Source organism: Perca fluviatilis, chromosome 6 (assembly GCF_010015445.1).
Source record: "Perca fluviatilis chromosome 6, GENO_Pfluv_1.0, whole genome shotgun sequence".
NCBI lineage: Eukaryota > Metazoa > Chordata > Actinopteri > Perciformes > Percidae > Perca > Perca fluviatilis.
Window position 1 is genome coordinate 37,673,767 of NC_053117.1, and position 12,160 is coordinate 37,685,926.

The following is a 12,160-nucleotide window of genomic DNA, read 5'->3' on the forward strand; positions in this document are numbered from 1 at the left end:
TGATTTGTGTGTTTTGTATGTCTATGCATATGTAAAGCACTTTGACTTGCCTTTTTGCTGAAATGTGCTATCCAAATAAAGCTGCCTTACCTTCTATGCCCCAAAAGTCTATCTATATAATCTATATCTTGATTTTATTGCCCGTTGTATTTGCTGATTTATTTATTTGGTTACACTTTACTTGAAGGTAGCTACATAAGAGTGACATGACACTGTCATGAACGTGTCATAAACATTATAAACAAGTCATAAACGTTTATGACATAACACTTCTTTTCAGTCCCTCCAGAAAAACGCGATTATGCGATCGCATAATTCAATGCATAATCAGTCAAAGTCCGCATATTTATGTGTGGGCCACATTTTTTCAAATACACCGCACTTTCGCCGCATATATTGCCAATTTTCGCGCAAAATATGCAGGGCTTGCATGATTTCATAATCCCTGCATGTTCGTTGCAAAAAAGTCACATACATCTCAGCAGAAAGTTGAAAAATATTGCGTTTACTTCACACAAGAGCAGCCATTTTCCCTTGTTGCCATGGGAACGTTATGAAGTGACATAATTACACGACATATACAGTACATCATCGAAAAGCAGGTTGTTGGGGGAATCACTTTCTTTTCTCTTTTTCATCAAACCGCAGTTTATGCAAGTTCCCGCAATTTCATCGCATAAAATTGCATAAATATCCTGCATGTTCCATCGCATTTTTTAAGAAAACGTGCCGCATAATCAAGGATTTTTGCCCTTTTTTCTGGAAGGACTGTCTTTTAGTAAGTGTCATTCAGTTTTTGTCATGACAACTTATGGTTAGGGTTAGGGTTAGGGTTCATGTGTTCATGACAGTGTCATGTCACTCTTATGTAGATAACTTCAAGTAAAGTGTAAGTAAAGTAAAGTAAGTACAATTTGTTTTGTACTTTGTATGTTTATGCATATGTGGAGCACTTTGACTTGCCTCTGTGTCTGAATTGTGCCATATAAATAAACTGCCTTGCCTAATAAACGGTCAACATTGCAGGGATTATTTCCTGACCTGGTAGATTGCTTGGTCAGGATGTCTGCATACTGCACCACAAAGTTTTTGAAGCGTGATCTTTGCTCGTGAGCTCGGTCCTGCAGGGAGTAGAAGGAAGGAAGAGGAGCTCCGAAGTGGATCTCGCTGCGTAACAGAGAGGAGGAGAGATGCTCCGGCGACAGACTCTCATCCACGTACCAGTAGAACTGGGGGTGGGTGATGGCCAGACTCAGAGACCCTGGGAATACAGACACGGCAAACCAGCACCGTTAGGGGGACTCTTGATTAAAAATGAATCTTGAATTGATCTTGATTAATCTATAGATTATTTTCTGGATGAATCGATTAGTTGTTTGTTCTATGAAATATCAGAAAATGGTGAAAATTGTCGATCAGTGTTTCCCAGAAGGCCAAGATGACGTCCTCAAATGTCTTGTTTTGTCCACAACTCAAAGATATTCAGATTACTGTCACAGAAGAGAGAAGAAGCTAGAACAATATTCACATTTAGGAAGCTGGAATTAGAGAAGTTTTACTTTTTTTCCATTAAAAAAATTACTCAAACCAATTTATTAATTATGAAAATGGTTGCCGATTTTCTAATATTTGACAACTAATCGTTTAATCTTTGCAGCTGTAAACTAAACATCTGTTTGCAGCTTTCAAGACATGAAATCTTGTATTAATCGCTTGAAAGATATACCTCGCCTTCCCTCACGTAAGACTCAATTTTGAACTTTTTGTGTAGCTATTTTTTTTATTTATCGAAATAGTTGCCGATTAACTTAATAGTTGACAACTCATCAACTAATCGATTAATCTTTGCAGCTCCATTAGAAAGCTGTTATTTTCTGTATATCTGTATCAGCGTCTCTGTGTCCCAACTGGCAGAGGCAGATGGCCGCCCACCTAGAGTCCGGTGTCTGTCCGAGGTTTCTGCCTGTAAAAAGGTAGTGTGTCCTTGCTGTTGTCGCACCAAATGCTTGCTTTTATATAGACCTTAGTGGTCCCCTAATACTGTATCTGAAGTCTCTTTTATATAGACCTTAGTGGTCCCCTAATACTGTATCTGAAGTCTCTTTTATATAGGCCTTAGTGGTCCCCTAATACTGTATCTGAAGTCTCTTTTATATAGGCCTTAGTGGTCCCCTAATACTGTATCTGAAGTCTCTTTTTTGTAGACCTTAGTGGTCCCTTAATACTGTATCTGAAGTCTCTTTTATATAGACCTTAGTGGTCCCCTAATACTGTATCTGAAGTCTCTTTTATATAGACCTTAGTGGTCCCCTAATACTGTATCTGAAGTCTCTTTTATATAGACCTTAGTGGTCCCCTAATACTGTATCTGAAGTCTCTTTTATATAGACCTTAGTGGTCCCCTAATACTGTATCTGAAGTCTCTTTTATATAGATAGATCGGCCCATCTGAGCTTTCATTTTCTCAAAGGCAGAGCAGGATACCCAGGGCTCGGTTTACACCTATCACCATTTCTAGCCACTGGGGGACCATAGGCAGGCTGGGGGAACGCATATTAATGTTCAAAAACCGGATATTGAAATTTTCATGCCATGGGACCTTTAACTTGTGGACTCACCTTGAATATCGGCCAGATCTGGGCCCATGCCATCATAGTAAATCTTCCCCCCTCTCTCGCTGGGGTACAGGTAGGACAGGAGTGAGCTGGGTGGGGAGCAGTAGGACGGTCCCAGTGGCAGATCCCTCAGCATCTCCAGAGGCTTCCAGCAGAACTGATGGAACTGCGGATGCTGCATGAGCAGGCGCTCCACGTGGTGAATGGTCTGCAGGCGCTCGGGGGTGAAGATGTTGCGATCGCCCTCCCCTTGAGCCACGAACACCAGCTCGATCCTCCACAGAGCCTGGCTCTGCAGGTAGTAATTGGGAGCCAACCTGCGCCTCCTAATGAGCCGTAGAGTTGAATTCCCATCCCGTGATCTCTCCGCTTCTTCTTCTTCGGCTCTGTGATACGAGTTCCTGTGCTTCCCCATTTTCTCCTGACTCAATTTAAGCTCGGTCCTTTTATCTCTGCTCGCCGCGGCTGCTCTCTTCTCATCATCTCCTGGGTGTGAGGGGTAGTTTCGAGGAGTGGAGCACCTCACAGCCTCATTATCTGTCCTGTTGAACGCTCCCTGTTTGCTCAGCTTCTCCAGCAGAAGCTCCCTCAGGGCCTCAGACTCGCTGTTATCTAAGTCTCGCCTACGTCTGTCCCAGGACCCCAGCTGAGTCTTCACAGCGATGGTGAGGGCATCGAAGCGCTCGGCAGAGAAGTGACTGTGAACCTCAAAGGCACTGTAGGAGAGGTCTATGTCCAGAGGGGGGCAGTAGAGCAGCATGTAGGCAAACAGGACGCATGGGAGTGACACAACTACCCCTAAAAGCACCCCACTGGCCCAGGGCTGTGTGTACACCCACCCCACTGCCCTCCACAGTCCACACATGCCAGCCTCTCCAGAGAAACAGCTCTGTCCTGCTGTGGGTGCTGCTCCATCCTCTCCTTCCTCTTCCTCTTCCTCCTCCTCCTCCTCCTCATCTTCCTCTCCTCCCCAGTTGGGCTGAAACAGCAGCGGATCATCCCCCACATCCATGCTGGCACCTGTCAGGGACACACAACACCACTTGATGATTGCTCACTTAAAAGGTCCCATATGGTGAAAATGGGTTTTGGATTGTGTTTTGTGTGTGTGTTTTAAACTCAGGGGTGTAAAGTAAAAGCTGTGAAAATGTGAAAGTCGCTTACTACCGCCATTCCTCTAGCCCCCAAAGAACTACACCGACGGCACCTCCAGTAAGAATTCGATGAATTTGCTCCATAGAAACCGGATAACCAATGGTTGTCATTGCCAGAGCCAAGAGGAGTGTGAGGCGGGAGAGTCATGTCGTTGCTGAAAACTTGCCATGAGAAGTGCATTATCAGGGCTCCAGACTAACTTTTTTAACTAGGAGAACTGTATCCCCTAACTAAAATTTTCGTTCAGTACTCCGTCTGGGTTTGCGGTATATTCTTGTGTTTTCTCCGGTCAAATATTTACCGGTCCAATCAGTGAACAGAGGGAGTGGCTGAGAACGATGACGTTGAGGTTCGGTAACATTCGGTGAGTTCCGTAATGGCGGCGGAGAAAGATGCGAGCGAAGCCATTCGGTCCGTTGTGGCAACGCTGCCGAAATATCCAGAAGTTAAAGCCCGAGAGAGAACAATCTTTGCTGAGCTGTGTTGGTGGCCGTGATGTCGTGGCCCTCCTCCCCACGGGGTTCGGGAACAGTTTGATTTTCCAGCTCGCTCCGTTAGTGGTGAAGGAGTTGGCTAAGGCTAACGCTAGCGATGCTAAGGCTAACGCTAGCAATGCTAAGCCGACGTTACGACCAAACGTTAGCGATTGGTTACGGCAGATCCAGAGTGGCTCTGGGCAGATCCAATAGTTTTAAACTTCAACAGAGGACCCGCCTTCAAGGAAGTTAACACTTGTCAATGGAGAGTGGCCAGACTCTCTGTACTAATGAAATGTACCAGAGTCTGGTAGTACCAGGCTAGTGTACCAGAGTCTGGTAGGACCAGGCTAGTGTACCAGAGTCTGGTAGTACCAGGCTAGTGTACCAGAGTCTGGTAGGACCAGGCTAGTGTACCAGGGTCTGGTAGGACCAGGCTAGTGTACCAGGGTCTGGTAGGACCAGGCTAGTGGACCAGAGTCTGGTAGGACCAGGCTAGTGTACCAGGGTCTGGTAGGACCAGGCTAGTGTACCAGAGTCTGGTAGGACCAGGCTAGTGGACCAGAGTCTGGTAGGACCAGGCTAGTGGACCAGAGTCTGGTAGGACCAGGGTAATGTACCAGAGTCTGGTAGGACAAGGCTAGTGGACCAGAATCTGGTAGGACCAGGCTAGTGGACCAGAGTCTGGTAGGACCAGGCTAGTGGACCAGAGTATGGTAGGACAAGGCTAGTGGACCAGAGTCTGGTAGGACAAGGCTAGTGGACCAGAGTCTGGTAGGACAAGGCTAGTGGACCAGAGTCTGGTAGGACCAGGCTAATGGACCAGAGTCTGGTAGGACCAGGCTAGTGTACCAGAGTCTGGTAGGACCAGACTATTTCCCCCATTTTAACAGTTTTTACTAATAAATGCTTTGGTAATAAATACAGAAACTACAGTGTGCTGTTTTATTTTAGTCGCAGTCTGGAGCCCTGATTATTCCATCCAATAAGTCACTGCACATCCTTCCAAAAGGAAAAAAAAAAACAAGTTACAGACAAGCGGATGGATTTTCTTTTTGGAGACTTGCCTCGACCTGTGAATTTGGTTTTTGCTAATGGTTAGCTGGCGTTAGCCGGCGCTAGCTAACGTAAATCCGCCTACACACGATCCGTGGTAAGAACCGCTCTGCGCTGGCTGTGCCGTTGTTTTCCTACAGCTACATCCCTTTCCTCCTCTGGCAGGAGCACGAAATAGATGTTTGAACCACCACCAGCTGACACGGGCTTCAGACAAAATGAAGGACGAGGTAACTTCCAAAAGTTGCACTCGGCGAGCAAGGACGTGTGAGTTAAGTGTGTCCCCAGAGCGGCTGTCAACAAAAGGGCTTCCATTGGAGGAAATTGAGAAGGGGAGACCTTTTTTCTTCCTCAAGGGCTTATAAGAGAAAATGGTTGGCTGAGTCCTGCTTTGAGATGCTGATCACAAGAGCTTGGGGTGAGACAGGCTAAAAGCTGTGACTTAATTCTTCCCTCAGTCAGCGTGTGCAAGCCTTTATCACCCAGACAGAGTCGGCTGGTGGCGTTCTACATGTCAACACTACAGCTGTGTCCGCAGCAAATTAAATCACCTCACTTGTCCAATTACTGACAAGAAGAGCAAGTGAGATATTAGACAGAGTCGTGAAATAAGAGGGGGTTTATCGCCTGTGATGGGCAGCCTTTGAATAATAGTGTCAATAGCTGCCACTCCCCTCCCCCCCCCTCATCGCTCGACACACAAGACACTGCAGTTTGCATTCAAGTGGCAGTGAGCCCGCTAACTGCAGCAATTTATCTTTTCAGAGCAGTGCTTTAAGGTCAGCCAGGTAAGACAGTGAATCTTGATTATGTGTAAAAGATAGCTGCGCTCAGCTCTGCAGATGAAGTGAAAAAAAAAATCCATCATAAAAAAGGGATCATTTACAAACGATGCTATATGTAATCAATATTTGTAAGAAGAAAAAAAAAATGACTAAGACTCACAGAGTTAGAAAGCAGAGAAGAAAGATTCTTGAGAGATAAGCCCTGGAGCTGAAAAATAAACTGGTAAGACTGGATTTTTGTATGCCCTTACACCTGAATAAACTTAATTTCATGGTAGAGCCAGAGGAGAAAATCACCTCGTGTGCGGTCACTGTGTCCCCAAAGTGTCCCGATAACGGAGCAGATCTTGGTTTTGTTTCACGGTCATTACCAGCCTTAGCTCGACACGTTCTGAGAAAGACAATGTTTGAAGTTGTCGAATGTCCACAGGATTTACATAATACTAATATAGTTTTATGCTGACTTTTTCCTTTCATGAGAGAGATTAGAAAGCCTGTTAAGTTGAAAACCAAGAGCTCCACTATGTCTAATGCTCTCAATTAAAAGAGGCCTATTTTAAATCTGCACAACACTTCCTTTTATTAATCACCATGTCATCTTACAGCACAGACAAAGAAACCAGCGCACCTTTTAACGGGATAGCAGCAGACCAGAATCTGCCCACGCACTCTGAACGTGAACGTGGTCTTTCAGAGGACAAATTCATTAATGGTGTTGGGAAGGTTGGTTTTAAAATGTGAAAATAGAAGAAGGAAATATGCTATCTCAACAAAATCATCTCTTTATTTTCAGTCACTTTTGGGTCACAGTGCCTTATATTTCTAAAACAACAAGAAAGATGATTAGTCCCAATTTAAAGGCTGTAATTTGGTGGCATCATTACCGGTTTTGTGCACCCATCACGGGCTGTGAATTCAAAATGACGAACCACAATTATGTTGTCTTCTATAACGCCATAATGACAGACACTTTTCCCCTTCAAATGGGTTTTATAACCAAGTAATATAACCAATGATGTGACCAACTCTTTTAGAAATATGTGAGATGTAATTGCGCATTTAAATGAAATGGAATACAGTTTGGGTAATTTATTAGATTATGTCAATCTTGTTCCATTTTCATCATCTCTGCCTCTCCAGCTTGTTTTCATGATGGCGCTCTCATCAACAGAAGATGAGAGGAGGAGGCATTGCAGACGAGCACAGAAACACGATAAGAGAAGAGAGATGGAGGTAAAGAAAAGCCTGGGGAATGACTGAAGACACCCACACGGCCGTCGCCCTTCAAAACAAACGGCCAGCACCTTCAGAAAATCTGTGAAGAGAAATTGTGCTTTTCTGCTGTTTAATATTTATGGCGAAACACCTAAATGAGAGGACTGCGGGGCAGATCTCCACAGCTTCATTTTCAGTGTCCGTTTCAACATCAAAACAGGCTGATTAGGTGCGGTCAAAGTCTGACAGTTTGATGAGACTCATTAGGGACTGACATGCAGACTTTGAGAGTGCCTATTAAGGCAGAGCTCTGTGCTGTGTGCAAAACACTCCATCGCCTTCTGTGCGCCTTGCCACAGACAGCATGCAGGTAAAGATAAAGTGTAACGCACGGACTCGGGGACGCGTCCTTTTCTCTCCTCCCGATGAGCCCGAGCATTGCACCTCACGAACAGTAATTATGAGCGGTGTGCAGCTGTAAAGCACTGCGAGCAGTGCAGCGCCTGGTATGACTAATGTGTTTACAAGCTCCCAGAAATTTCCCAACACCGCCACTTCTCTGCAAAAGATTACACAGCACGCAGACGGTTTAAACCCTGCGCAGGTGTGGATTTAAATATAGTGTAATTTGGCGTCCTGCTTTCTGTATTTATTGCAATAAACACTGTCTCCCTCATGGCTCAGTCTATATCACGGGGCTGTGTTTCTTTGTCTATCTAATATAGTTTGTTTTAAGATTATTTTTTGGGGCATTTTAGGCCTTTATTTATAGGACAGCTGAAGACATGAAAGGGGAGAGAGAGTAAACCTCTAAATAGGGGCGCGCTGTACCAGGTGAGCTGCCCGGGCGCCCAACATCAAAACTGAGACAGATAATTGCACAGAGAGGTCGCAACTAAACTAGTGCTGCAACTAACGATTATTTTCATTGACGACTAATCTGTGGATTGTTCTCTCGAGTAATCGATTAGTCTAAAAATGACCATTTGAAATGTCGGAAAGTGGTGGAAAATGTGGATCCGTGTTTCCCAAAGCCCAAGAGGACGTCCTCAAATGTCTTGTCTTGTCCACAACTCAAAGATATTCAGTTTACTGTCACAGAGGAGAGAAGACGCTAGAACATATTCACATTTCACAAGCTGGGATCAGAGAATTGTTCCATTTTTTTTTCATAAATAATGACTCAAACTGATTAATCGATCATCAAACAAGTTGGCGTTTCATTTCTTAGTTGACAACTAATGGATTAATCTTTGCAGCTGTAAACTAAACATCCATTTGCCCACTTTTGAGATATGAAATAGTGTATAAATCGCTTGAAAGATGTACCTCGCTTTGCCTCACGTAAGACTCAATTTTGAACTTGCTGTGTAACTCTTTTTATTGGAAATGTTTAAACAAGTGAGCCCGGGCAGTCATGCTGTACCTGCCTGTACCTGCCTGTACAGCAGTATCTGATCGACTGTGCAGCACAGAGCTGTATTTGTCTCACGAGTCGTGTTCAGCCAGTTCTGAGCAAAAAGGAGAACCAGTTTTTTTTTACCCTCCACTAAATCTCTGGATCGCGTCGGAGACTCTAGGTGGGAGCTGCGAGCCTGAACCCCTTCACCTATAATCATCTCTCTCTCTCTCTCTCTGTTTCTCTCTCGCCATCCCTCACTCTCTTGCCCTTTTCCTCCCTTCAATCTTTCTGCCTTTTCTCTGTGCCTCCGTCTTGTCCACAAAAGGTGAGATTTGTACCCTTCATTATTGACAGCAGCTAAAAATAACCCCGCCCTTCTCAGTTTTATCTCCTCTCCATCTCATCCAATATGGATTTCACATGCTGGCTGCTGCCCCACTCCCATTCAGCCTGGTGTAAACACAGCGAGCACACCGCCTCATTTTTAAAAAGGAGCATTGATTCCACCACTATTGATCTATGAATATATATATATATATATATATATTATATATATATATATATATATATATACCTTACGCATGAGCTCGGCAACATGTTTAGAGCGGACGTGCCTTTGTATCCTTTTACGCGCCGTGAACCTGGAGTCGGGGGGGGGGTTTGAGTCTAACTCTCGAGATTAATTTGCAGCTAACAACGGTGTTCATTTCTTCTATTGTGGATGAATTCATGCTCGCACTGAAGGAAGCGCAAAGCGGTGTGTACGCGCGGGAGGGGGGGGGTTGAAGCACGGGCTGTACCATGCAGTTTCTCCCACTCTGCTGAATCAAAGGTTGTGAATAAGCCCCATACTACGGCAATAGTTTTTCTAGCAGCATAAAAAAAAAAAAAAAACACATTCATCCCCAAACTTATCTGCTTCAGAGTTACTCCGATGAACAATGCCTGCCTCAGCTTTTATTGATTTGTTAATCCATTTTATTTATTTTTTTTACACTTTCTCTTGCATTTACTAGATAATTGTTTACTGGCTTCGGTAATGCATCTTTTTTTTTTTTTAACTATGGATAAATCAGGCAAAAAGAAAAGCATCCCTATGTCGAAGCATACGCCTGCGACACTGAGAGGAGTCTTACCTGAGGCTGATGAGACGAGGACGACAGGTGGAGCGTTCAGGCCTACAGGGTCCACTTGTAATGTGCTGAACTCGTGCTCTGCAATTTCATCTCCTCCATGCTCTGGTGTGGAAGAACAGAAACAATAATTCACTGCTTTATTGTCATAGTTAATAACTCATCAAGAGAGAGAGAGAGACACACACACACACACACCAAGGGAACCCCCACAAGAGAATGACACACACACACACACACACACACACACACACACCCCCCCCCCCCCCCCCCCCCCCCCCCAAAACCTCCCCCCCACACTCTATAGGAATCCAGCATCATTCATCCATCTCAGCAGTTAATGTGTTGTTTTCCTCTCCTTTTGTGTTCTTCTCTCCTTTCTCTCTCCCCTCCTCTCTTACCCGGTTGTCCAGGCGACAGAGTCAGTGAGAGACATTTCTTCCCAGTAGCTCCCCTCTCTCTCTCTCTCTTTCTCTCTCTCTCCCATGGCTTTGTTCAGCTCGCTCTGCTGACTGGCTCACCGGTGGAAGCGAGGCGAGGAGGGGAACGCGGCCGGGGAAAACCTCCTGTAGATCCCTGGAAGACGGCAGGGATGGGGATGGGGGGGTTATGAATGAATCAAAACATGCCTTGGGCTAGTTCCACCTTCATTCAGCTGGTTTTTATGTGGTCAAAATGATGCAGTTGTCACGACACCGCGGCCGAGCCCCCTCCCATGCTGTCAGAGATGGTACGGTCTAGTCTAGGCTCAGTTGGTGGGGAGGTGGGGTGTGTTATAAGAGGGTGATCACTATAACTGGCTATAGTGGGAGACAAAGTGCAGGCAATTTAAAATAATCACCTGTATCAAAGTGCTCATATTATGCTTTTTGGCTTTTTCCCTTTCTTTTATAGTGTTATATATCTTTTTTTGTGCACGTTATAGGTTTACAAAGTGAAAAAGCCCAAAGTCCCCCCCCCCCCCAAAGGGACTTACCATCTCCAACAGAAAACACTGTTCGCCAACTGCTCCAAACAGCTCTGTTGTAGTCCAGCCTTTACTTCAGAGACAGACATGGTCACTTTGGAACACACGTTATAATGCTCGCCTAGCTGCTAGCATGGTACACCCTCATACTCTGCTTCTGACTGGCTAGTAGTCCTTACCTAGGTACTGTCAGGGCACGCCCTCATACTCTGCTTCTGACTGGCTAGTAGTCCTTACCTAGGTACTGTGCATGTGCGACTCCCAACAAAGATGGAACAGAAGTGAGATGTCTCACTCTGTAGCTAAAACGGAGAGCTCAACACACAGGGTGAAAAGAGCTGCAGCAATGTGCAGTACGACAAAAATATGGTGCTTTTTTTGAAAATTAAACCATGTAAACCTATTCTGATATAACCTCTATATACAATTATGAACCTGAAGATGAGCATAATATGAGCACTTTAAGTGTTTATTAGCTCCTGATTCATTTCCCTTTGTGATGATTTAACTTCCGTTTGCCTTGTTGTGCAAGAAATGCTTTCTCCTGGACCGTAGTGGCCTCGCTCACTAGTAGAGCTGCAGAGATTCATTGATTTGTTGTCAACTATTAAATAAATTGCCAGCTATTTTGATAATTGATCGGTTTGAGTCCTTTTTTTATGAAATTTTTTTTTATTCCAGCTTGTTAAATGTGAACATTTTCTAGTCTCTTCTCTCCTCTTTGACAGTAAACTGAATATCTTTGAGTTGTCGACAAAACAAGACATTTGAGGATGTCATCTTGGGCTTTGGGAAACACTGATCGACAATTTTCAAAATTTTCTGACACTTCAGAGACCAAACTAATCCATCCATCGAGAAAATAAACAGATTAATCGACAATGAAAATAGTCGTTAGCTGCAGCCTGCTCTTTAGCTTTCTCCACTCCGACTGACACAATCAACTCCTCCATCACCTCACTTCTCAACCTCTGCTCGGGTTTAACTTGGATTGCACTGACATTGAAAGTCAAATGCTCCATCGTCTGAATGGGAACGGATAACTCTGAAATGAGGTTGCCCCCGATGTGTAGCTCTGTCCAGATGGAGTGTGTGAGTCAAGCACAAAGGTTTTAGAGTCCGCTGCTCTTGTCTGTGTCTGTGTGTCTGTGTGTGTATGTGTGTGGCACCCTTCAGGACACTTTTTCTCTTCATCCTGTTGGTGCTGTGCCAGACCCATCTGACCGAACAGACTTTTTCACCTGAGATCAATTAAGTGAAGCGGAGTCTAATCACATCTCACTGTGGAAGACAAACAGATCGTATGGAAACGGATCAATTGTTATAATTGCATGCCGTCAATAACAGCCAAACAGA

General features: G+C 44.6%; 1 protein-coding gene across 4 annotated transcripts in view; it reads right to left on the reverse strand.

The window, feature by feature from the left end:
• disp3 (dispatched RND transporter family member 3) overlaps window positions 1-10,413 on the reverse strand; it is a 29,157-nt gene extending 18,744 nt beyond the window's left edge. For 2 of the 4 annotated variants that reach the window (XM_039802380.1, XM_039802376.1), the window contains exons 1-3: window positions 9,841-10,072; window positions 2,619-3,635; window positions 1,042-1,261 (exon numbers count right to left, since the gene is read on the reverse strand). In XM_039802380.1, coding sequence (XP_039658314.1) covers window positions 1,042-1,261; window positions 2,619-3,627 — 1,229 coding nt within the window. In that variant the 5' untranslated portion in view covers window positions 3,628-3,635; window positions 9,841-10,072. Of the gene's footprint in view, window positions 1-1,041; window positions 1,262-2,618; window positions 3,636-3,779; window positions 4,066-9,840; window positions 10,073-10,238 lie in introns of those variants that run through there. The other 2 variants (XM_039802378.1, XM_039802379.1) reach the window with 2 other exon arrangements.
• Between the last annotated feature and the right edge of the window lie 1,747 nt (window positions 10,414-12,160).